The following is a 25,327-nucleotide window of genomic DNA, read 5'->3' on the forward strand; positions in this document are numbered from 1 at the left end:
TGATTGGTTGAGCCTTGGCTTGGTGGGCCTGACAGATCCTCTAAGCATGCTTATATCTGTGTGTGTCTGTCTTATGTTTGCGGACTTTGGGCTGTGTGTTGGCATGGCAACGAGCAACGTTCGTCGGGTCAGCTGTGATTATGATGCAGTAGACGGATGGATGGATGGATTGAGAGACTGAATGCGTGGGTGGATGCGGACCCTGTCTGCATGCGTCCGCGCATGGGGGAGCGCTTGCGGTTGCATGGGCGTTCCGTAAATGCAGCCATGCCCTGTCAGTAACGGTTAGCCCTTCTCTCTCTTTTACCTGGCCTGGCGCTATAAGTGGCTCAAACAGGTGGGTTTGGAGAAGCAGAGGCACTTTGTCCCAGTCTTGAGTCCCTTATTCCCAGACCTGCAAAGGTTCACACTTCTCAGTCATTTACAAGCAGGTAAAATACAACAAAGCCTCAGAAACCCAGCCAACAAAATCCTAACACAGTGGGGTTACACAACAACCGCCTCCCATATTTCTTTGACATTTTTATTTAATATATTTTCTAGTTTTGCGGTTTTTTGGGCTATTCTGAGTTAGTCAACAGCATCGTTTTATCAGTTGTAGGAACAGAGATAATGTTACGGATAATTTCTCAGAACTTTGTTAAATGAATGTTTTGGATTATTAAGAACTTAACAGATTAAGTATGACAGTGACGCTATGTTTTGTTTCTTTTGCAGATGAAATGAACGATAATCAGAACACGTTGTCATATGTGCTGATAAACCCTCCTCCGGACACCATACTAGAACTCAACGACATTGTGTAAGTGGCAGATATTAAAGGTGAATTGTACAGAATTATTAATGTTAATAAACTTATTTCCCCACTTAAATGTGACAAGTAAACAGTTCAAAAATCCAATGATGTAGTCAGAAAATAAACCTTTTTTTTTTTTTTTGGCCAATGCTATTTGCCAGTTCAAATTGTGTTAAATGCGGTTTTATTTTAGTTCATTTTCTAATATTATCTATTGGCCAATGCTATTTGCTATTTATCTATTCTTGGCTAATGATATTTGCCTTTAAGTACAAATTGTGTTAAATGCTACTTAATTTTGTTATTTTATTTTGTGTGATTTAATTTTTTATTTGATTTGACTTATTTGCCAATGCTATTTGCCTAATAAGTGCAAATTATGTTAAATGCTATTTTATTTTATTTTATGGCCAGTGATATTTGCCTATAAGTACAAGTTGTGTTACATGCTACTTAATTTATGCATTTTATTTAGTGTAAATTATGTCAGATGGCATTTATACTTAAATTATATACTTAAGTTATCAATTATAGGCCAGTGAAACACCCATTTGGCACTTTCACTTTTTGAATATTTTCTTCATTTTTATTAAAAATAAATGCCTCTCCAAAATGTGATTTGTCATACGAACAAGAAGAATGTGACTGGAAATTCATCTGGCAGACTGACGCTCAGGGTCGGTCACATTAATTTTGTCTAGTTTAACCAGACAGTGATGGGTAGCATGTAAATTGGCTTTGCAGTCAATCCATCATCAGCATTTTTCCATCTTATTACCTTATTACCTCTCAACCAATGGCATGCACTATTAACTATGACTTTTGCCTCAATAAATGTATAGTTTCCTGCTTATTCATAGCTTGTAAGGTAGTTGTTAAGATTAGGTATGGGGTACGATTAAGGGACCTAAAAAAAAATGCCCATGGCAAAGTATGGGCTTTATAAGTACTAATAAACAGCCAATATCCTAGTAACATGCGTGCTAGTTAATGTTGAGAATTGTTCCTTAAAGTGTTACTGTAAAGTTAACCACATTAAGGTTATGCTACAAAACATGAACTTTGCACTGTACAAATATACAAATTAAGATATTTTTGCAGATACATTTTCGTGTGGCTACTGAAATTCTTCTTTTATCCAATCTGACTTTCATTACAAATCAGCATTTGATCAGCTTTAAACAGTGTGCTGGGTTCAGCTGGCTTTTAACCATACAACTTGTTTGCCACCTTTCTGTAGCTACATCATCCGCTCTGATCCGCTGGCACACGTCCCTGAGAATCTCCCAGGGGCTCCGGCCGGAGCCAAGCTACGGCAAGACTATGGACCTGAGACGAGGGATGAGACTCATCTGTAAGAACTGGAAGTCCTTGTTAACCCTCTTTCCCTCCCTCATCCACCTTGAGCTGCTACAGCCTGCATGAAGAGCGACAGGACACACAACCGACCACACAGACACGACCCATGTGCCAACACATTCACTAACCAAGCTGCCCAGCCAAGCCCAACGGCTATAACTGTACCACTGAAACACTTTACAGATTCCTCTTTTCTACAAAACAGATATAAAGAATCCTATGGCACATTTCAGACTTCTCTGAATGTGGCTGGTTATTACATTTTTGTATTTAAGACTTGGCTCAGTGCGCGTGTGGGGTGTTGAATCACTTTGGACCAAACAAGCCGTCCAAGCACTTTGGATTTATAGGGCAGTATATATCAGAAACATTACGTAAAGCAGTATTCAAGAGGGCAGCTAAAGACAGAAGGAAGAAACAACTATTACATCAGTCAGCTGACCCGAGTGGACCAGAACACTGGATAGTGCCCCGTCATAAATGTGAGGTATTTCAGTATGATATTGAACAGTTAGTTTACAACAGTGCTATATTTTGTACATATATAGCACAAATACAGTATATATAAATATATATTTGTACATATCATAAGTTAGCCACATATTCTTTTACATGCTCAGTGACCTCTTAGTATTCACAGTATTTTGTTGTGATTTCGTCCTTAAAGCACAAGGGTTTTGTTTTAAATTGCTAATCCCAAACTGAAGCTTTTACATGTGATTGAACACCATGATGAATTACTATAATTCACTGTCAGTTACCACTATGAAAGTCACCACACTACCAGTTTACATGTGCTGAGAAAAGAAGCTTGATTCTTTGCCATAAAATTTCAAATTTACAGCAAAAAATGAAACCTATTCTACAGCAAACATGTGGTCCTGAAGATTCACAGGAGCTGTCATGGATTTTGATTAGGTATCGTTGAAGAAATGGTAATATACACAAAATTACTGAAACAGGTTTGGGTTATTCACCTTATGCTTCAACGCTGAAGTAAGCCTATGAGCGAGACTTCCGGTTCATTAGCCGCGAACAACTGAAGTAACCAGAAGAATAGCAACGTGCCGTAGGATGAGACCGGAAGCCAGACCCATATAATTAACAAATGGCCACAACCTCTCTTACGGGAAAAATTAGGTTGGTAAGCATAGCTTTTTTTTTTTCACTGACCACAACAGCGTTTGTACTTATAAACTATTCGATATTAATTTTAATTGTTTTATGTATTATTTCGGTCTGCAGTCAATGTACCTTACTGCTCATTTAAGACAAAATGATAAAGCTATTATTCGATATATATAGAGAAAGCACGAGAGAGATTATCCATAATTTGAATTTGCCGATTTTCTTGCACTAAGCTCTGTTAATAGAGCAGTACATAACCCTTTAAACTACATGAAAACATTATACATTTTACTTAAATATGTTTGGTTTTGCCTTCTGTATTAAGACATTGCATTGTTCAGTGTCATTGCCATCAGTATAATCTGACGTTTAAAGCTATCGTGGAAAGCTGCTTTTGTTTTTACTCTGTTGTTTTAACAGACAGAACAGAAAATGTGAATGCCCACATTGCGCAAAGTAGCTAAGGTTGAATACCTCTCATGTCATTCTTACTTGTCTGTCTCCGCCAAGAAATGCGATAGATGACAGTAAAAGCATGAAACGGGAATCCTTGTAGCTATTGTTTAAAATACTTTCTGTATTATTCATGTTTACTGCGTATTTAAGGCGTTATCTTAAATACAGTATAGTTTATTTATCGTTAGCACCAAGACGGTCAGTCTGTCAGTAAATGGAGGTGTCAGCTTTGACATGTTGAGAGGAATACTGTACATTTCATCAGAGTATATTCCTATTTTGCTTGCGTAAAGATGTTGTCACCTACATTCTGTCCATCGGTCACTGTTTTCACGCAGGTTGCTTTGGGAATGTTTTGTAATCATGTTTTTCGAAATTTCCAGCCATAATTTGGAAAGGATATGCATAATGTGCATGTTAAAAATATCAGCCTGCAGATTCTATTTTTACTAGTTCCCTAAGATTTAAATCTGATATATTGATCAGCTGATCACAGCTGTTGTAATTTACTAAATTTCTTTGTGTTATTTTTCCAGTAGTTTTAGAAAAACATGGACCATGCATGTCCTAATCTTGCCAAATGTGTCAGAGACCCATGTTTACATTTGCTGGCTCCTGTTTTTGGATTGTGCTGAATACATGAACTTCTAAAATTTTGTACAATTTCTTAAATGAAGTCTGTACTAACATGTAAGAATGAATCAATAAACGCTGCATGCAGCCAGAGAAATGTGGCCGGGTTTTCCTACCAATGGATACTTCAACTCTGTTGATGTATAGATTCACACATTTTATTTTGCATTTAAATGATGCAGTAAAAAATTGTTAATTAATCCAGATGTCTGTACATACCAGGTGCATTTTTACATGTCATAGCCATGATTATATTTTGCATAGTTTACAGTGTGTTTTTCCAGGTTTCACTTACAGAGCAGGAAAACTGATTGAGATCTTTTTCATAATTTGTAAATATTTAACAAAAAATATGTTTTATTTTACAGTTGTGGCACAGACACAGTTCGGGGGGGGGGGGGGAATCAATTCTATACACTACCAATCAAAAAAAAATGTAACTGAGATTTTTAATGTTTTTTTTTTTTTTTTTTTTAAGAAGTCTCTTCTGCTCACCAAGCTTTTTATTTCATTTATTTTTAAATGCTGATATTTGGATTTTTCTATTTATCAAAGAATCCTGAAAAAATGTACTCAACTGTTTTAAATATTGATAATAATAACAGCAAATGAGCATATTATAATGATTTCTGAAGGATCATGTGACACTGAAGACATGTAATGATGCTAAAAATTTAGCTTTGATTACAGGAACAAATTGCATTTTAAAAGATATTCAAATAGAGAAGAGCTATTTTAAATAGTATTTCAAAATTTTACTGTTTGCACTGTACTTTGGATCAAATAAATGCAGGCTTGGTGAGCAGATGAGCATTCTTTAAAAAAAGAAAAAAAAAAAAATCTTTTGACTGGTAGTGTGTTTAGAAACAAACGTCCAGTACCTAACGACTCTGTTTGAGTTTGTGTTTGTTTTTTTGTGTTTGTCTCCACCTGTCTCTTGTCCAGCGCCCGTGATTTTCCACTACCTCGTGTAGCAGATCAATAAAGGTGTACTCATTTCCCAGCAACAGGCTGTCATCTTTTGGAGAACCTCCCACAGGGGGCGCTCTTGGGTCAGAACCATCACACATCTGACCTTGCCCTTGCCCTTGCCCTTGCCGTCGGTCTCTGTGAGATCTCCGTGCAGCTTTCCCTGCTCCCCTGGACTGCTTCTGCAATTCTGATGCAACCTGCTCACTTTGGTGAACTCTGTGTGTCTTTGTTTTCACGCTCTGTGTTTTCTCAACATTATCTTTCTTGCTTATCTCCTCTCCAAAAGCAGGCTTTGACTTGCTGCCACCAAAAGTTGGATTAAAACTGAAACTGCTGAACAATTCAGAGCAGGCCTCATTTTCATCAATAGGCGAGTTCTTGGAGGACAAGTCGGAAAAGATGGTCGACTCGAGACCTGACCTCCATGTTTCCTCATTTGTAATAATTCTTCCATCCTCCCTTGGTGATAAATCAGTATTAGTGAAGCATTCTTTTGCACTGAAATGCAGGACTCTTTGATTAGATGACTCAAGACTTGCCCTGTAAGTGTCCTCATCAATAGCAACTCGGACATCTTCCATTGGGGACAAGATTTCCGGCAGAAACTCTAGTGCATTGAACTGTGAGGCGGTTGGGAAGATTACAGGAGAAATACCTGGATGAAGTGGTCTGATTTCATGCCTGCAACCGGTTACAAATATTAGCTGAGGGAACACATTGAGGACTTGTTGATTTTGAGCCCACTGCTTCTTCCACTGGACCGCAGTCGGAGGCCAAGTCAGTACCCGCCGGATAGGTCTTAACGGTCCATCAGATGTTCTTTTAGCAGTACACTGATCAACTCCAGAGGTCTGGTTTTCTGGATCAGCACCAATTGTGAGATAAGGCAGGTTCTCAGCAGTCTCCTCAGACTGTTTTACATGGAGAACATCTTGACTGCTTCCTGCTCCAGGAAGGTGATCCAACACATGGTTCTCCACACTATGCTGAAGAACATCTTTGTCTACATTTGCACTCTCATCAGCATCTTCATTTTTCTCTCTAAGGTCCTCGTGTGACTTCTCATTTTTCTCTCTAAGATCATCGTGTGACTCTAGATTGTCTGTGGTGTTACTGACCTCATCAGTGAATCCATCATTCTCCTCATCTGCAACGTCTTCTCCATCCTCCAACTTCTCCACCTCCTCAATATTAACACACATATCGTCCTTTTGTTTTTCTGAGGTCATCCATCCATTGTAGTACTCATCATTCCTTACCCCGACTTCATCAGTGGGCGCTTCTGCTTCTGTCGGTTTAGAAAACATCTCCATCCTGCACAGCACCGCCCCGGCAGATCTCACTCGTTTAATGGCTTCTCTGGTGTCGTATTGCCCTGATGAATAAATATGATAAATCTGTGATATCTTCTCATCTCTAGCCACCATCTGGTTTGTCCTCAATAACACCTCTGTTGTGGCAATTTGTGTTTTAGTAGCCATTTCAGATTTCACTTTCCTGTTTTCTTGTCCATTGCTCTTTGCAGTTGCTTCACTGGTTCGGATCATTTCTGATTTCTCTGAAGCAGGTTTTACAGCATGTAGATGTTTCCTCTCTCGTTTCCTGTGGTACAACGCTGAAAGGACACAGATGACAAGTACCAGGGCACACAGTACCACTGGTTACATAATAAAAGGTTAGTCATCCGTAGCACAAGCTACTGGATGTAAAGTTTCCCAGCTGAGGGCTGAATAAAGGCAATGAATTAATTTCACCTACCAATTAAAATGATTAAAGTTGAGTGTCCAATTGTAAGAGGTTTGCTTATTAATGCAGTGGCTGTGTTCTTGGTGCCAGGACTTCCAGTGGTCAGGCTCACAGTGGTCGGGGTCATGGTTGTGAAGGTGTCACACTCTGGTACCTGCCATACTGGCATAGCTTTCAAATGAGGAGGGCTATTACAGCACACCTGCAGTTCATTCTCCAGAAGAGAGGCATTCTGCAGACCTGCATGCATTAATGCAAGTTATTTACCATTTTACCCAACAATAAAGATACTATTCAGTTTGGAGTTGGCTACTGTTTTTAAAATTAGTCTCATGCTCACCAAACGTGCATTGATTTAATCAAAAATACAGTACAACAGTAACACTGTGAGCATTAGATAAGTACAAGATGGAAATGAATGTATACCTCTCAGGTATTTGGCAAAGTCATAAACAGAGCAGGAGCAATCCCAGGGATTTCCATCCAAACGGATCTTTGTGCCATTAAGTGGAAGAAACACATCCGTACTCAAATGTGTCAGTGCGTTGTTGGACAGGTCTAACTCCCTCAGTTTACCAAGACCGAGAAAGCTATTCGGGGTTATAGTGTGAATCTGGTTCTGAGATAAGTTTAGGTTGAGCAGGTTTGACATTCCATCAAAAGAATTATGATCCAGTGTAGTGATTTTATTTTTTGTCAGTCTGAGTATCTCAAGTGTAACCTGATGGCTGAACCAGTCTGATGAGACTTCGGAGAGATGATTGTTATCCAAATTGAGAGTTTTGAGGTTTTGAAACTCGTCAAAGGTCTGCGGTCCTATTGCTGTGATATCTTGGTCTGCCATAGTCAAACTGTTCACAGAGGCCAAATTGGTGCTGTTAAACATAGACAAGCTGATTTCTCCTAAACCACCCACAAAGATAATCACAGAGGTCAAGCCAGCAGGATAATCTAGAGGGGAAAAAGGAATAGTTAATCTAAAAAATATTTGCTTATTAAAACACCTTTATGACTTTCTTGTATAGAGCACAAAAGGAGATGTCAGGCAGAATGTCCAAGCTACACTTTTCCAAATAATGAAAGTCAATGGTGACCAGGGATCAGGCAAGATTTTCCGTGAGTAACTTAAATTTCAGTCATTTTTGCACATAAAGCAGTAGTATGGCATCAAAAGACTGAGAATATAGTGAATTGCTTTTCTACCAGAGCTAGTGCCAGAGCCCAAGCTGGTGCTTGGGAAAAGTGGCACCCATTCAGAACAGACTAGCGTTTCCATTGGCAGGGAGCAGAACCCTCTCCGTCACCAACCTGTGACCGAAATCGCTTGTTATTTCTTGTGGAAAGAACAGATTTCTTCTGCTGACCACTGCTAAACTGACATATTTAATTTTTGTAAATGTTGTCAATTTATCTGAACTCTGACGGCTTTTAAAAATGTTACATTTCAAACTGTGTACTGTAGGGGAAGCTCGGCCTATTGACATCCTAGGTTCCATTGTTGCAAGGTTTTATTTTCTGAGTGGAAATGCACCAGTTGGGCTCCGGCTCCAGTTAAAAAGGGGGGGTTACGTTTTTTTTGTTTGTTTTTTTTTTTTTCCTTTTAAGAGCTTGACATCCACTGGTTATCATTCACTTTCACGGTTTTTAAAAGTGCAGCAATAACATTATTCAAAACATCTTTTATCATATGAGTTGGAATGACATGAAACTGAGTGAACAGTAACAACTTTCTTTTTTGAACTTAATTATCCTAACTTTTATATGAGCCATTCTACAGAATTTGTGCAAACTGCTGTCCCACAAAAACAAAACAAACAACAACAACAAAAAAACATCAAGTATTCAAACCTACAATGTTTACTAAGATCCTTCTATTATCTATTGAAACCCTCAATAAAATTTAAGATATCAGTAAGCTTAATATATATAAAAATCACAATTTTAGGGTATGTTTAATTGGGAAGTGGCTGTCCTGAAAACAAACTTATGAAAACAAAATTGAGAGTTTTTGCGTTTTATTCAACTGCTGTTTTTAAAAATATCTTTTTTTTTTTTTTTTTTTTTTTTTTTTTAAAAAAAGAAGTTAAAAAAAATAAATAAATTTTATATCTTCTTTGTAAATCATTAAACTTGAAATATGGGGAAAAAAAGTGTCACTACAGAAACAGTGCAAGTTTTAGTCCATTGTCTGAGACTGATTTTAACTACATTTATGAGTTTGTGAGTAGATAAGCCCTATCATTTTGAGGTAAATGTGTTCAAAAGTCTGAAAATCTGTGTGTAACTTTAATAAACATCAATACCGAACACACTTTTTTTGGGTGTTATTCCATAACATTTAGTTTTTGTGTGTACAACTGTTCTGAACTGAGCTAACCATGTGCTGATTAGCATCTTTGATCTAGTCTCTAAAATTGTCACTAACAAGACAGTCACTAACAAAAAACTTAAGAGTTTCTGTAGTGACAAAAGGAAGTACATAATCCTTTTTTGGGGGGAAATAAATGTTTTAGTGTGCGAGTTAAAATTCTGTGTGATGTATGTGATTATGTGATGTGGTTACTGCTAAAATATTACTGTCACTACTGAAAATGCGCTGCCATGACCAAATCATGGGGTGTTTTGTCAAAAAAAAAAAAGTATACTGAATGATCAACAAAGATATGATAGTGTTTGGTTTGATGCACGTTTAAACTAATGAATCCTTAGGTTTGAAATATGTATGATCAACTTCTTGCCTTGGAAAATCGAAATATAACAAATCTCATAAATCACACTTTTTACATAATGTTGAAGTTGTAATTACTAATTTACCTCTAAAAACTTTTAATAAAATAGTAAAAAAAAATATACATTTTCAAGGTAGATGTAAAAAAAACAATTCCGATTTAACCAATTCTGAATAATGGCCCATGCATATAATTATGATCATTTATCTGAGCATGTTCTTTAACAGATAAGCATTCTTTTTATGAACATTAAGTGTCTTCAGAACACCCTACCTTTTGGTAATGCTTTGCAAACATAGTCCGTTCCTGTGGACAAACAGGACTGAAACCATGCCTCATGTATGCACTGGAACACCAAAAAAATAAAAAGATCTAAGCAGAAAAAAAGAAACATTCATTTACATCACAATTTACTTGATTTTGAAGCCAACATCAAATCAGAGTGCAATAATACTTACTGCGCATACTGACAAACATCAAACAACGTCTTCTAAGCTCTTGTCTAATGACCATCCATCCACCGAATGCCTGACCTGTAGAGCCCCCCGCTGAGGATAAACTGGCAGTTGCCAGGATACAAATGTGTCTTCAGTGGACTGTCAAGGATACAGTGCTCATCGATGAGGCACGGCCTGTGGTGTTCCACTTGGCAGAAGTTGGGACGCCCATCTTGACAACACAAGTAATTAGAATGCCATCATTTCTTGCAATCACCCAACAAAAGTAAAGCTATTAAAGGATTAGTTCATTCCAAAATAAAAAATTCCTGATTATTTACTCACCCCCATGTCATCCAAGATGTTCATCTTTCTTCTGTTGAAAAGAAATGAAGGTTTTTGAGGATTTTTCTCTATATAGTGGACTTCAATGGTGTCCAAAGGGTTGAAGATCCAAATTGCATTTTCAAAGCAGCTTCAAAGGCTCTACACGATGCCAGCCGAGAAATAAGGGTCTTATTTAGAGAAATGATCACCCATTTTCTAAACAAAAGGTCAAATTTATATATTTTTTAATCAAAAATGCTCATCTCGCACTAGCTCGCCCTCACACTTTACATAAACATGTAGGCGGAAGTACTGACCCAGTGTTTACAAAGGGAACGTGCAAAGAAAGTCAAACGCCCTTTACAGAAAAAGGTAAAACAACGATGTCAGAATGATTTTGATTTTGAGTTTTGCGCCTTACATTTTTGAACAGCAGTACACAGACGAAGAACTACGTGTGATTACACAATGCATGAAGACGCAGAAGCACATCGCAGGGGTAGTGCAAGATAAGCATTTGTTTTTAAAAAGTATATACTTTTTTTTTTTTTTTGAATGGCTGATTGTTTCGCTAGGTAAGACCCTTATTCCTCAGCTGGGATCATGTAGAGGCCTTTGAAGCTGCACTGAAACTGCAATTTGGACCTTCAACCTGTTGGTCCCACTGAAGTCCACTATATGAAGAAAAGTCACAGAATGTTTTACTCAAAAACCTTAATTTCTTTTCGACTGAAAAAAAAAAAAAAAAAAAAAAACAAAAGACATGAACATCTTGGATGACATGGGGGTGAGTAAATCATCAGGAAATTTTTATTCTGTAAGTGAATAATGTAAATCTTTAAATGTAAATAATGCGAACAATGGCTTTAATGTAAATAATGTGAATAATGTTATTCTTTACTGTAAAAGTTTATCAATGAAAGATCATGGAATGTCAATTCTGCCCAATACTCAACACTAATATTCATTACTATGAGGTAAGCTCACTTACTGTATAATGCAAGAGGTGTTATAAAATAAAGTGGAAGAGAGATGACAATGTCAATAAATAAATGGGAAAAAAATGAGAATGAATTTATTGACTTGAAATATTTATTAATTCTCAGAGTCTTATTTAAAATAAATAATAGTATGGTAAAGGAAGCAAAATGACCAAGAATGAATAGTAGTGTTTAAAAAACAAAACAAAAGAAAAGAAAACAGGTGATCAACATCAATACAATCTTTTAGTTAAGATATAAAAACACACATATACAAAACTGCAATTTAAAATTCAACAATGCAGCGACGTATAGACAAGTCTAACACCTATTATTTGGAAACAGTAGTTTAAGAGTCATTAAGGGGCTGTCAGTGTGCTCTTTTTTAGGTGTTAATAGTGTTTGAGAGATGTTTCTCAGTGTATAACAGAGTACCTTCACCTTTCAACAACTAGCTTTAGGAGCAAAAACGGTTTAGTAAGCCCTTTGAAAATCTACCCCAGCTATACACCTTCATGAGCAAAAAAATAAAGTGCATGTGCAACACTCAACTGATCTCGACACCAAACACGAGGCTTTTATGAGTGTTCTCAAACGTCTAAACTCAAGGATGTCGGCAGTGTTGACACTTCTTTCGCTGAGGAATGTTTTCAACCTTGGTAAATAATTAGACAGCAACTGCAAGGGAAGTAACCGATTATGAATATATTAAATACTGTCATTCAAATCGTTTACAGCGACACTCTTCATAACAGAGCATGCTGCTCTTCTGCATGAGGAAAAAGCTCCAGTGCCAACATCAACATGGTTACATTGCATGATAGTATTACTAAAACATGATCATAAGTGCACCATAGTACAGACCAATGTCCAGTGGAGAGGCCGCTACCGAGAAGAACAGAAGAGAAGAACTGCATTTGACACACATCAAGGTCTGTTTCCTTATTAGGACCATCGAGTTTCCAAAAAACGGGCTACAGCCGAGCTGCTTTTTTTAAAGCGCTGAATAAACAGACACGGTACCACAATGCATGAAGGCCAAAAGTATGCAGATCTGGGATTGTCCCAGTGACAACAAAGGAGCAGCATGTTTTGGAGGCCAAAAAAAGTTTAGTTGAGAGGCAAGTCAGCTATTTTTTACATTAAATCGAGTTCTGGCAGTCCTTAGAGTCAGAAAACACGTTTCGAAGACGTTAAGAGGAAAACGTGTGTCCCTCGCAAAAGGAGGAAACGAATCGAACAAAAAAAAACAATCATGGGGGAAGTGCTTCGTTTAAACGAGCTAATCAGTGCCAAACTAATAAATACTTCAAGTAACAAAAAACTTAATCATGTAAAAAGACCACAGGATTGTGGGTAAAGGACTACTTCAACCCAAAACACATTCAAATGAAGTGCATGTTGATTCATGCCTGTTTGTTTGTCCAGCGAGCCTCTTCCATCTAAACTCTGATGGAAGCGGATTAAGTGATTACGGGCCTCGATGCGTCGGACTTTACTTTCCGCTCTTTTTTTGGCCCTGCGGGTCTTTTGGCTTGCCACAGGTGGTTATGGATAGTCAGCGCATCTACACTAACGGACACAGTCTTGGCAGGGATTACAGTGAACTGCTTGCGGTCCGAGCTGTACTTGTAGAGTTTGTCGATCATCTTCTTAGTGATGCTCTTGGGCCCTGTGCCAGTGAGCTTGTGGATCTCCTCTGTGTCAGGGAAGTAGGAGTAAAGGGCTCTGAACTGGCAGCCACTGTCCCGGAAGAGAATCATCAAGTGGTTGGATTCACACTTCTCCAGCTCCTACCAGTCAGAAAAAAAGAGGCAATTATTTACTGTAGTTCCCCTTAAGATTGATTGGTTATTTCTTCTAACCTAAATAAATGTATGCATAACCTTTTCAATATCAATATCAACTCAATTTTTGTTTGCAATGCAGAGGTGCCACAAGATCTGCATCTCAAGTGGCATTTAGATACATTCACACATATTGTTAAATGCAGATCATACATGCAGTTAACATAAATGTATTAATGTTTTAAAAATAAAACACTCAACAGTGATATCTAAAATGATTTTGGGAAAAAAATATATTTCATAAACCTAAAAATCGCCAGTAGGTGGCAGCAAATCACTAAGTCCAACAACTCATCAGCACATGAGTGAGTCATTAAGTTATTCTTTCAACTGATTCGTTCAAATGGCTGATTGATTTAATAAAGCACAGTTGTGTGTTGCTCAACGACGCAAAACTGTTATGGTGTGGCTTTATTTATTTATTTTTTTTTAACTATTTTCGTTGATGAAATAGAGCAAAAACAGGAACTTGAGTCTAAAATGTAAGTAAATTAATATTAACTTCTTGTTTAAGGGGCTGTTTTAAACAAAAAAAAAAGTATCATATTTGTATGGAAAAGACTACATGTATGATATTAACGTTATCAGATGATATAAGACATATAAAAGTCGTACAGGGCAATTATATACATCACACAGTGAAATTATATACATCACACAGTTATATACAAAGAAATACATCACACAGTGAAAGCGTAAACTAAATGCACTCGCACAATAGTCTAACCTACATCTCAGTCAGAGGTTCCGTTAGACTTTAATATTGTCCGTCATTTTAACAGTTGTAAAAATTCCGTCATATCTATTATTACTTAACATTTCAATTTTAATTTTTTAACTATAATAACATATTTAATTGCTTTTATTTTTGTTCACATTTTAATTTTGAATCGTGAACCTACAGGACGAACATATAGACCTTTTTCCTGAGTAAACGATGAGCGCCGCCATTACATATTCTAACTTCCGTTTGGATGCTCTTCTGTTCCAGTCTCCATAGGAACCCATTCAAATAGCGCCCATCTGTTTTTAATGTTGCTAACATCGGCAGCTTCGTGTCATCTACACACTCATTAAACTTTGAGGAGTGATGCACTAACAAACGACAGTCATTGCAACATTGAAAAGTGATGGTGCTGTGGAGTCATGTGCTTTTTAAAAACATTTGAATAGGTTTAACATTAGGTTATCAACTCTGAATATACATTAATTTGACTAGAAACATTGGAGATCGGAAATGCAAAGCATCCTTCCGGTTAAAAGTCAGGCGTGACTTCCGTGTTTCCGAAAATTGTCTATAGGCTTATTGGCTTATTTTGGAGAACGGATGAAGAGAGAATGTGCATCACTTTTCAAATTCAACACCACACCCTGCAGTGACAGTGGAGGCCACTTAAATGTAGGGCTGGGTAAAAAATAAAATAAATGTTTCAAAACCGTTTCACACTCACCACCAACTAGACAGGGTGAGAATTAGTTACAAATTACAATAGATCACCCTCAGTGTAATCTGTCAAAGTGACCGACGGCCTTCAGATTTTTCCGTCACTTCTAAAAAAAATTATTGGTTAACGCAACCTCTGATCTCAGTGTATGCATGCACTCCCTGGGTATTATTGTCAAATCTCATATTTTAAACAACAATTACGATATTATTGTAGATGATATATCTCGCACACCCCTAGTTACATCATAGCATGCACTGCCTGTTCAAACTGGTCACACACCTCAAGAATGGAGTTCTTCTGTGGCTCATTTACTTTCCCAGCCAAGCAACAATGAGAGATGGCGTTGTGGATTATAGGCTTGTTGGACTTTGCACTTGGCTCCTTGAAAAGCTTGGGTCCTACAGTGAAGAAATAATCATAGGAAAAACATAAAAACCCATTAATTCAAGAAGCATGGATGCCCTATAAGGTCATGGATTATTAATCTTTTTCTTCTTATTTTATGATGATCCATTACCAATTTTTTACATATACACTACGGTTCGGTAAGATGTTTAAATGTTTTCGAAAGAGGTCTCTTATCCTCACCAAGGCTGCATTTATTTGATCAAAAATAAAGTAAAAAATATTAATATTGTGAAATATTACCATTTTCTATCTGAATATGTTAAAATGTATTTTTTTCCAATGATGGTATAGCTCTAGTGTCACATGATCCTATAGAAATCATTTTAATATGCTGATTTGCTGCTCAAAAAATATTTTATTTTTCTGTTCACTGTACAAGTAAAAATGTTGTGGTATATGAAAAATCTTAACAGAACATATTAGATGTTTAAAATGCAACCACATGGAGCAGGAATTTGGATCAGTGAGATTTCATTGTGGGCGGGGCTACTACGTGTGACATAAATAGAGAACAACTGACTGAAAAAATATCATCTTGCAATCACGGCTGGTTAGGGCAAAAACAATCTTCCACCCTTGGATTTATCGCTTGCCAATTTGTTGTTTCATCTGGTTAGGTGTCCCTCTCGGAGCCCTATAAATCTCTCACTGATGCGCATTGGAGCTTCTCAGTCTCCATTATTAAAAGCTAAACTACCTCATCCATCACTTTGACATTCAACAAACGCCACAAACCTTTCTATTCTCCTTCTAAACAATCGTTAGCTTAAAAATGGTTCAAAGGGTCCCTGCAGTGAACATTGACAAGATCAAGTTGATTAACGCTAATTTAACCGTGCCATTCTGTACATTACTCAAATAATTGACATGAACCCAAATCCCTTTTTAATACATAGCTTAAAAGGATAGTTCTAATTTCAATGTATGGAGGATTAATATACAGCTTTTAATTGTGCATTGCACACTTCAGCTTTAGAGTATTTATTCTACAAACAAAGTTATTTATTATTTATTTATTATTTATTAGTCAACAAATTCTTCCACTATTCCCCCCACCACCCAAAAAAAAAAAAAAAAAAAAAAACTCATGTGTGCTTATGTACTCAAGCACACAAACAAACATATTGGCAAATGCATGGTCGAGATCACATCAGCACGCTGCTGTTTTTAACACAGGATGTCGTCCTGGAGCAGAGGAATCTAAAACTGTATAAATAATTTAGTATTTTAGAGCAGCATGTGGGACCCACACTTCTTGAGCATCAACACAAATATAAACCACTTGCATCCTACAGAATGGAATGTGAAAACTCACCAGTGTATTCCGCCATGGATGTTGATGTAATGGAAGACGCGGTGGAACCGTTGTCCCAGTCTCTCTCTGTAGTCCGACTGGAATTGCGACTGAGGCCTGGAAATGACTCTACCGATTCCCCCCTGTTAATGGAAAAAGCGAACAGCAACTTTAAAGCGCTTTGGAGGTCACATTCTGAACTGAGTCGATTGATTCTGAAAAGAATTAATGAAATGCTAGCACGCATCTGCACACAGCCTGTAGGACATGGGAAGGACTTACCGTTGAGATCCCGCCCCTCCTGAGTTGACACTGTCTGGTTCAGTGGTGGCCACAGAAGCCAGTGACAGACTAGAACCAGACTGGGCACTGATGAGATTCTCATCTGGTGAGGACATAATTTCATTATTTCAGTTTAAGTGCCAATGAACATTTCCTCTGTTAACTCTGTAATGAGTTTAATACTTACTGGCAGCAGGATATTTGGGAAGCGAATCAACTGAAGGTTCTTCTTTCAGCACAGACTTCGGCCTTTGTTTTTTAGGCTTAGTCTTGGGTTTGGGCTGGGGCTGTTCTTGCTCCTCACTCATCTCCTGCTGTTTCCTTCTAAGGTATTCCTGCTTTATCAACTCTCTCCTGTTTTTCTCCTCCTCTTTTCTGAGTCGTTCCTCTTCAGCTTTCCTCCTGGAATTAAACAAGAAACAAGGCTTTAAACATGAACTTCAAGAAAGAGTTACAAAGCATCTCTTTATCATATTTATATTCATGGAAGATGACACTTCAAAGGTTGTCAATACCTGGCCTCATCTCTTTTCAGCTCACTTTCAGCCTCCAGCTGTTGCTTGCGGAGCCGAGCTTCCTCTGCCTTCCTCTGTTGTTTCAGGAGAAACGCTGCTCGCTTTTTGGCCAATTCATCCTCTGCTTTTTGCTCGTCCTGCAGGCATAAACAACAAAATCAGTAGGAAAAGTAAGACTAGTAAAACTCACATAGTTTTTGTGTACTTAGTGGTTGCTTTTATAGTCTTGAGGGTGTTGCTCAGTGGGGTTTTGGCCACAAAGTGGGAGTGGGAAAGATGCCATAGTTTAATACTTTGCCAGGAAGTTTTTTTTTAAACTTTAACCCCAACAGCAGTGATGCCACTAATAAAATGTAAGTACTTAAAATAAAGCCAATCCAATCCATTTTCTTTCAGATGAATGATTTGATAATGTCTGGTCCACTGCACTCAAATTACCTTGAAAAAGAAGCCCATGCCAGATTTCTTTTCCCCATCACTCCCATCAGCGGTAACATCCGTTACATTGGTGTTTTCTTCATCTGGGTTGGCAGCCAAATCAGACAAGTCTACCTCAATAAGATTGACTTTTCCTCTAGAAATATCCTCTGAGGAGACATTATCCCTTGCCGGCCCATCGTCATATGTAGCCTCAGCGTCCTGTAAGGTACCGGACATAGACTCTTCGAAGGTGATGCCAAGGGCTACAGAACTTGGTTCCCTTGAGACCATCCTCATGTTAGCTTCATCATTAAGGTGGAATGTAGTGCTTTTTGAGTTCCCTTTGTCTTTGTTGAATGAGTCTGATCTTGCGGAGATTTGCACAAAGTCCTCAGGCTCAGCTTTGGGGGTCCTGCCCCCTTGAATGGACTTGGCAGAGGGGCTGTCAGTAGGTGTAGGAGTGGAGCTCTTCTGCATTTTGGCGTGCTCCTTAACTAGCAACAGCTCTGAAGGTTTGGAACGAGACCGTGCTGAACTTAGTTTGGGTGGCTTTCGTACCACGGGGCTGCCACTTGGTTCCACAAAATGTATAGAAGCTTTGACCCTGGGCTCAGATCCATTACTTTGGTCACTGCTGGGTGGTGAAGCTGTACTTGTTGGAGACTGGAGATTCTGCTTCATGAGCATTTCTTGCTGGAGCGAAAGCTGCATCATCTGCTGCTGAATGTTTCCAATGGCCTCATTCAGCAACTCAATAGAGCGGTTGCATTCATTAAGATCTATCTCTTCGTCCATATCTAAGGCACTAGGAGACACAGTCCCGCCACCTGCCCACTCAAGAGATGCCTTCTCTGGCTCTTCAGCCTCTTTCGGCCCATCTCTCAGAGAATCTACACAGGTGTCGTCTTTTGATGACTTCTCTTTTTCTTGACTGAGTTTTTGCCCATCTTTTAAGTGGTACTCTGACTTTGTAGGCTGAGGGAGAGTGTCACTCTTCCCTTTCCTTACTATGTGCAGGAAAGCTGCTTTCCCAAGCTTGAGCCGTTGTCTTGCTGTCAAGACCTCCATCTTCTTCTTTTGGGATTCAATTGCACGTCGCTTTTCTTCAAGTTGCATGTGGAGTTGAACGAGTTCGGAGGCCAGCATGTTGGCACTGTCCTTGTTCTGCGGTGTGGGACTCTGGTCTCTTTTCATCCTCCAGGAGGTTAGAGGAAGCAGGCAACTCTCCGAGCCATCTGGTGTGGTCCGCTGTGAGCTGCTTGTGCTGGAGCGGATATCTTGATTGCTACCAAACCTCTGCATCTTTCGTTCGGCAAAACTGGTCATGCGCACGCTGCCGCTAGCTACGCTGCTGACCTGGGACTGACCAGGACTTGAGCACCTGCTCCCACCATCCTTATCCTCATGTTCCTTTACATTCATGTCCTCTCGCAGCTTGGCTGATTCTTCATCTTCCTCATAGAACTGTTTCTTGTCTGGATGGAGCTCTTTGGTGAGCTCTGCATCCTGTTCCTCAATGGTCTCCACAGTCTCTATATCAGACCCTGGATGGATGTCCCATGCTTGGACAGGCCTCCTGTCCTCAGGCACTGATGAATGAAGGTAAAACCCAGGTGAGCGCTCAGCAGAAGATGGCTCAACACTACTTGTTGCCAGTGGTCTGAAAGCTTGTGTCTGCCCAGGGGCTGGAGGCACAAATTCACTGCATTTAGGCTCAATAGTTGCCTCAAGCTCAGAGCTAGTGTTAGGGGTAAAGGTCCGGTTAAGAGTGGATGGAGGTCTTCGTCTGGAAGACGAAACAGCACCTTCTGCTCCTGCTACTCTCCGTGCCGACCCTCGCTGCCTTCCCTCTCCCGACTCTTCTTCCTTATTTAGGCATACTGACTTCTCTTTGGCTGGCCTGAGAACTGCAGGCATCAGGGGTTCCAGGAAGAAACTGGCTGTTCGGGAATCTGAGGACGCTTCCTCCTGTCTTCCCCAAATGCCTGTTTTAGCACCAGGGGTAGCACTCTGTCGCTCTGCGTCCTCAGAGTTTACCAGGGTGGTGTCATTCTTGGATGAATCTGCCCTGGCAACAGTTACCAGCTCATCCTCCTCATCCATATTAACGTTGCCTAGCAGACTGTGGCCATTGACCCGCCTAACACTGCCCTGACCCGGATGGCTCTGGTGCTTGGGTGTGACAGTGGAGGCCAGGCTGTCCTCACTGATGGAGCAAGTCAGACTAACGCTGTCACCTGAAGCCAAGTCTGCATCACTGTCCGTAGCAGAGTGGAGAACATACCGATTTAGCTGAGACAGTGGCCTGATTACAATAATAAGAGAAGAATGACCAAACAAAATAAAGATTTAATGTAATATGTTAAAATATGTTTTAAGTACTCATATTTACTGATAATGTTGTACCTCTGCCGTTTATCTGACCAAGCCACCGATCCTCTGGAGTGACCTTCTTGCGTAAAAGAGTTGGAACGATTTCGACAGGCTGGTAAGAAAAGCACAAAAAAAGTCACATTCTAACTCAACTGCAAAAAGTAATATGATAAATCTTTTATTTTTTTCTTATAAAATCCAAAAAAAAAAAAAAAAAAAAAAAAAAAAAAACTTTTCTCAGAATTGTGAGAAAAAAGTTAAACTTGTGAGTTTATATCTCGTGATTCTGAAATATAAAAAAAAAAATTGTGAGATATAAAAAGACTTCATAACACAAAATTGCCAGTTATCAAGTCAGAATTGTGAGATACAGAATTTATATTGTGAGATATAAATTGAGAAAATATCTCAAAAAGCTGCATCAGAGATAAGTCACAACTACCTTTAAAAAAAAAAAAAAAAAAATTCTGTGGCTGAAATAGGTTTCCATACATTCACATTACCACAACGCAAAAAAAAAAAAACAGAGAACTGAAATGGACAAAGTGCCTTAACTGTCATAAAGCAATACTGTTTTTGGGTTAAAACAAACTTACATTTCAAATATATTTCATATATTTTTTTAAACATTCTGGTTAGTAGTTTTTTTTAACTTACTAATCTCAATTATTCGGCCCAAACAACTCCTGTTAAAGATTCTATACAAACTTTTTAGTTTGGTAAACTCAACATTTTTTCTTAAAGTTTGTGATTACAATAAAGCATTAAATAACCTATAATAAAGTGCTAAAATCATTTTCATTCCTAATCATTTCTATTACTGAAACTCAACATTTCTGGGTACCGCTTCCAAGTGAGCATGAAAACTATGATTTCATATGAATGGCAGCAGAAGCTTAATGCCATACCTGCGCTTTCCTCTCCTGGCTGAGCCTTCTTCTGTCTTTGTCTCAGTGGCAGAAGTGGGTGGGAGGGGCTGAAGCTGGAACTCCCCTTATTACTGAAATGGCAAGCAGAGGGTACAGTTGGCAAACCACCAGCACAAAAAAATTAGGACGAATGATCGCCAGGCCCCCAGAGGTCTATCCAGCCAAAATCTAATCGTAACTGACACTACGCATTTTCCATGTGGATGGACAAATATAGACAAGCAGCACTGCTCTGTTTAGGACCTTAAAAAGAATAACTTCATCGAAATGAATACAACAATTACAGAGCAGTATTAAAAGCACTAGCATGACATTAAAATGTGTTTTAGTTCCAAGTAACTGGCATTTTTTTTATTGCCAGTTAAACAAGAGTAAGCACAGTAAATTATTAAAATTCTAAAGTTAGGCAGGGCAGTGCAGTTCTGTCTCAGCATGTCAGAAAAACACAGGCACAACATGACAAAGCAAAGACGTTATGAGACGATATGATTCAGAGTGAATCATAATCATGCAAGTAAAGTTCCCTCTAATGTGCATGCATGCATGGCTGTGCACTCACGAATTGCAAACAAAATTTTCAAGCACATGAAAGCCCACATTATTAATTTTGTTCATGTATTGCTGAAATCATGACTAGAATATGCAAAACCAGTGCAAAATGTGATTTGCATGTGTAGCAGCGGTGCTTTAAAAAGATGCATAAAATTTAAATGACTATCATTAACCTTTTGTCATTTAATGTTTTATTTATTTTAATTATGTTTTTAATTATGTTTTTTAAAAAAAAAGATTGGGTTGGTACATGGTGTTTCTACTCTGGTGGCCCAACGGGTTTGGCAGAGCAAGAATACAAATTAGAGGGAAAATAATTATATGTCAGTTTAATTAGAAATAAATCTAAAAAGAACAGCTAGAGCATATTTTCACATTGATCACTGACATTTACACCCAAAGCTACACATGGAAGAGACAAAACCTTGAAGCACTTACAGAGGCTCAGATTCTTCAGGGTGCAGGAAGTACCTGTTACAAACTTCCGGGCTGTTCTGAACAGGAAGTGCCGGATCAGCCACACCAGGAGACACCAGGAAGCTCCGTTTGGTGGCGTTGGAGATGGGCACAGTCGGCCTGGCACTCTTGGGCTGAGTCATTGCTCTTGCTATAATACAAGTATTAATTGTTAACTCAAATAAGCAAAACAACTGGAAAAAATGAGGACATTGGTTGAGGCTTCATGCAAACTTCATTAGGGAAAGAAAAAAATAATAATTTTTTCACCATCTTTAAATTCCTGAACATCTCTCGGCTGGACAAATTCAGGCTTGACGATCTCAAACCACCAGAAGAGCTCTGCTATAAATACCATGACATTGTGCTGCAGAAAAAAAAAAATGAACAGCCAGAGAATCAAGAACAGCCCCATACGGAAATGAAACATCCTGTTAATGAGGAGACGCATTATGTATGACTGAATAAGGTACCTTGAGCACAGGAGGTGCATACAGCATGTCCTCCAGAGTCAAATAAAAGCTTTTGTTAAGGTACTCATTGGCGAACTCTTTCAGCAGCTGGATATTATAAAGGCTGTCTGCTATTGAGGTCACTTCTTTCAAGCAGATATCTGCAGATAACAGAAAACACAAAGTTAGCAAATAAGCTATCCAGAGGCATACACTGGCTCTGACATTCAGGAATGCTAAATCGAGGGCTGAATCCAAACAAGGTCAATATTTGCTTGAGAGTTGAAATATCAGAAAAGAACATTTCAAAGGATATTTACTGAGCTCAAGAGGCAGTGCACAGTTAAGCACCAAGGAAGTAAATCTTCAATCAATCATAAGTAAGAGAAAGCAAACAAACAAAACTCTGGAAATTTACCATAAAAAATTGGTGTGCAAAAGTTTACATACACCTTGCAGAATCTGCAAAATGTTAATCATTTTATCAAAATAAGAGGGATCATACATTATGCATGTTTTTTTTATTATTATTATTTAGTACTGACCTGAATAAAGCATTTCACATAAAAGATGATTACATATAGTCCACAAGAGAAAATAATAGTTGAATTCATAAAAATGACCGTGTTCAAAAGTTTATATGCACTTGATTCTTAATACTGTGTTGTTAATTGAATGATCCACAGCTGTGTTTTTTTGTTTGTTTAGTGATAGTTGTTCATTAGTTCCTTGTTTGTCCTGAACAGTTAAACTGCCTGCTGTTCTTTAGAAAAATCTTCCAGGTCCAACAAATTCTTTGGTTTTTCAGCATTTTTTTTTTTTGTATTTGTATTTTTGTAATTTCCAGCATTGACTATGATTTTGAGATCCAACTTTTCACACTGGGGACAACTGAAGGACTCACATGCAGAAGGTTGAAAAGCTCACTGATGCTTTAGAAGGAAAGACAACGTGTTTTTTTACATGTTTTTTTTTTCCTCCACATCTCTCCATATTCTACTATATGATCCATAAAAGCCTGATGCACCAAATAATAATAATAATTAAAAAAACACTTTCTTCGGATATTTCAAAATATATTTTGTATAAAGGTTTAATAAAAAATAAACTAGATTTTTATAACTTATTTCATATGTCCGCCTTAACAGGAGTAAAATGAAATGTAGCTTCCGACCTAAAGGGGAAGTGAGTTAAAATACTCTGTTCTTTCCCAGCTGAATGTGCACTAAACAACAGTAAGCAAACCATTCGTATGATTTCCCAAGGAATGCAAGCACTGTGGCGCCATCAAAACATGTTCTGTTTGTTTGGGCTGTCTGACATAGCAACAACAGGCTGAATCAATGGCGTAACTCTGAGGCAGGTCTACTCATAATAAGCTGTTTAGGAGGGTGTAGGGGGTGGGGTGAAGGAGACAGTAAGACTGTTTGGGAAACCTGATTAGGTTTGGTGCTACTAGCAGTGACTAGTCTAGTATCCCTAGTGTTATTTTACTCTACCATCAAGCTTCATCAGGTCGGGGCAGTAGTAATGGACCACGGTCAGCAGTGCAGCACCGTCACACACATCCCTGATCAGGTCCTCCAGCAGGGGGAAGTAGGGCAGCTGTCTACCTGAGGCATGATCCCGCCGATACCGTACCTACGGGTGACAAAAGAGGAAGCCAAACTGTTAAAACCTTCAACAAGAGGCTGTATTCAACAAAGTAACCTTTGGAATAAGGCACTGGCATCGAGTAGGCAAAAGAGAGTTTTGTCAGAAGGATCACTGAGGCTGTATTTGTGAGAATATTTGCTGATCTAATAAAACTAGATAGGGTTACAACATAGGCGGCTAAGACTAAAAGACAACGTAAAGGAATAGTTCACCCAAAAAACGAAACTGGCTTTATTTACTAATCCTCATATTGTGTCCAAAGAAGACAAAAAGAGATGTTTAGCAGAATGTTCAAGCTGCTCATTTTTTAAATAATAAAAATAAAAATTTGAATAAACATGGATAAAAATAGAGCCATCCAGGCAAAAATATCATAAGAAATAAAGGTCAACCAATTAACCTGCTGGGCAATAATCGGGCCGATTTTTGGAAGTGGAAATGTGGAAAACTAGGAAGTGGAAATGGTAACTGAGCTAATGAGTGATCCTCTAGGCAATTTTGTTCATGTGAATCTTTAAAGTGAATTTATATATATATATATATAAATTCACTTTAAAGATTCACTGTGTCTACTGCTCTCTACAAAACTACTGTGTCCGGCATTACTATTGTTTATGTGAGTTTACACTTTTTTGTTCTCAGAAAACTGATAAATGCTGCTAAGTAAGCTAAGTTTTTATTGACTTTGTTGATTGCTTGAGCACCTGTTTTACTTAAAATTATAAGAGAGTTCAGACTCAAATAAGTAGTCAGCACAACTTTTGCACTAAAATAAAATTAGTTAAGTTGCCAAAATCATTGCTCCACTGTAGCTCTAAAATGTCCATGCCCAGTTCTCATTTAGTTTAGTTGTGCAGTCAAGAGCAGTTTGAACATTCTTCACAACTACTCCTTTTGTGTTCCATAAAAAAGTAAAATAATACGGGTTTGGAACAAAAATCAGGGGGATTGAAAGATTTTTATTTTTGGGTGAACTGTTCATTTAAACAACAACACAGGAGAACAGCGATTAGCCACAACACACAACTCAACAGCAGCTAAGTATATGAATCACAAGATCAGAGCAAGAAACACAGATACGCTGTTGATACATATAGGACTACAATTTTACTTCGTTATGAATCTATGCAAC

General features: G+C 38.3%; 3 protein-coding genes across 15 annotated transcripts in view; 1 reads left to right on the top strand and 2 right to left on the bottom strand.

Annotated features, from left to right (window-relative positions):
* The window catches only part of kcnt1b (potassium sodium-activated channel subfamily T member 1b), a 93,624-nt gene extending 89,792 nt beyond the window's left edge, over nucleotides 1–3,832 (top strand). For all 10 annotated transcript variants that reach the window (XM_051109374.1, XM_051109380.1, XM_051109377.1 and 7 more), the window contains 2 exons: nucleotides 718–802; nucleotides 2,037–3,832. In XM_051109374.1, the coding sequence (XP_050965331.1) occupies nucleotides 718–802; nucleotides 2,037–2,154 (203 nt within the window). In that variant the 3' untranslated portion in view covers nucleotides 2,155–3,832. The remainder of the gene's footprint in view (nucleotides 1–717; nucleotides 803–2,036) is intronic.
* Nucleotides 3,833–4,847: 1,015 nt separating this feature from the next.
* On the bottom strand, nucleotides 4,848–10,510 carry LOC127165084 (uncharacterized). Of its 2 annotated transcripts, none has more exons than XM_051109392.1 (5): nucleotides 10,278–10,510; nucleotides 10,093–10,165; nucleotides 7,517–8,041; nucleotides 7,103–7,330; nucleotides 4,848–7,001 (listed from the first exon to the last, which is right to left on the bottom strand). In XM_051109392.1, exons 3-5 carry the CDS (start codon nucleotides 7,974–7,976, stop codon nucleotides 5,254–5,256), a joined length of 2,436 nt encoding a protein of 811 aa, XP_050965349.1. In that variant the 5' UTR covers nucleotides 7,977–8,041; nucleotides 10,093–10,165; nucleotides 10,278–10,510; the 3' UTR covers nucleotides 4,848–5,253. The 2 variants fall into 2 exon arrangements, with proteins under 2 accessions (XP_050965349.1, XP_050965346.1); XM_051109389.1 differs by having other exon boundaries at nucleotides 10,093–10,191.
* A 1,122-nt stretch (nucleotides 10,511–11,632) lies between these two features.
* camsap1b (calmodulin regulated spectrin-associated protein 1b) overlaps nucleotides 11,633–25,327 on the bottom strand; it is a 30,709-nt gene continuing 17,014 nt past the window's right edge. For 2 of the 3 annotated variants that reach the window (XM_051109722.1, XM_051109720.1), the window contains 13 exons: nucleotides 24,039–24,180; nucleotides 22,561–22,700; nucleotides 22,358–22,454; nucleotides 22,070–22,238; nucleotides 21,059–21,150; nucleotides 20,184–20,262; nucleotides 17,796–20,082; nucleotides 17,358–17,494; nucleotides 17,030–17,244; nucleotides 16,843–16,945; nucleotides 16,582–16,703; nucleotides 15,138–15,256; nucleotides 11,633–13,356 (listed from right to left, as the gene is read on the bottom strand). In XM_051109722.1, the coding sequence (XP_050965679.1) occupies nucleotides 13,027–13,356; nucleotides 15,138–15,256; nucleotides 16,582–16,703; nucleotides 16,843–16,945; nucleotides 17,030–17,244; nucleotides 17,358–17,494; nucleotides 17,796–20,082; nucleotides 20,184–20,262; nucleotides 21,059–21,150; nucleotides 22,070–22,238; nucleotides 22,358–22,454; nucleotides 22,561–22,700; nucleotides 24,039–24,180 (4,032 nt within the window). In that variant the 3' untranslated portion in view covers nucleotides 11,633–13,026. The remainder of the gene's footprint in view (nucleotides 13,357–15,137; nucleotides 15,257–16,581; nucleotides 16,704–16,842; nucleotides 16,946–17,029; nucleotides 17,245–17,357; nucleotides 17,495–17,795; nucleotides 20,083–20,183; nucleotides 20,263–21,058; nucleotides 21,151–22,069; nucleotides 22,239–22,357; nucleotides 22,455–22,560; nucleotides 22,701–24,038; nucleotides 24,181–25,327) is intronic. The other variant, XM_051109721.1, reaches the window with a different exon arrangement.

This window comes from Labeo rohita, chromosome 5 (genome assembly GCF_022985175.1).
Source record: "Labeo rohita strain BAU-BD-2019 chromosome 5, IGBB_LRoh.1.0, whole genome shotgun sequence".
NCBI classification, from domain to species: domain Eukaryota; kingdom Metazoa; phylum Chordata; class Actinopteri; order Cypriniformes; family Cyprinidae; genus Labeo; species Labeo rohita.

Excerpts from the sequence above, each read along its gene's own strand:
- LOC127165084 (XM_051109389.1), bottom strand. The coding sequence starts at position 10,332 with ATGGTCATTAGACAAGAGCTTAGAAGACGTTGTTTGATGTTTGTCAGT. Across the intron at positions 10,192-10,277 it reads GATGTTTGTCAGTATGCGCA|ATCTTTTTATTTTTTTGGTG; the intron begins GTAAGTATTATT and ends TTTTCTGCTTAG. Across the intron at positions 8,042-10,092 it reads TTGCAAAGCATTACCAAAAG|ATTATCCTGCTGGCTTGACC; the intron begins GTAGGGTGTTCT and ends TTTCCCCTCTAG.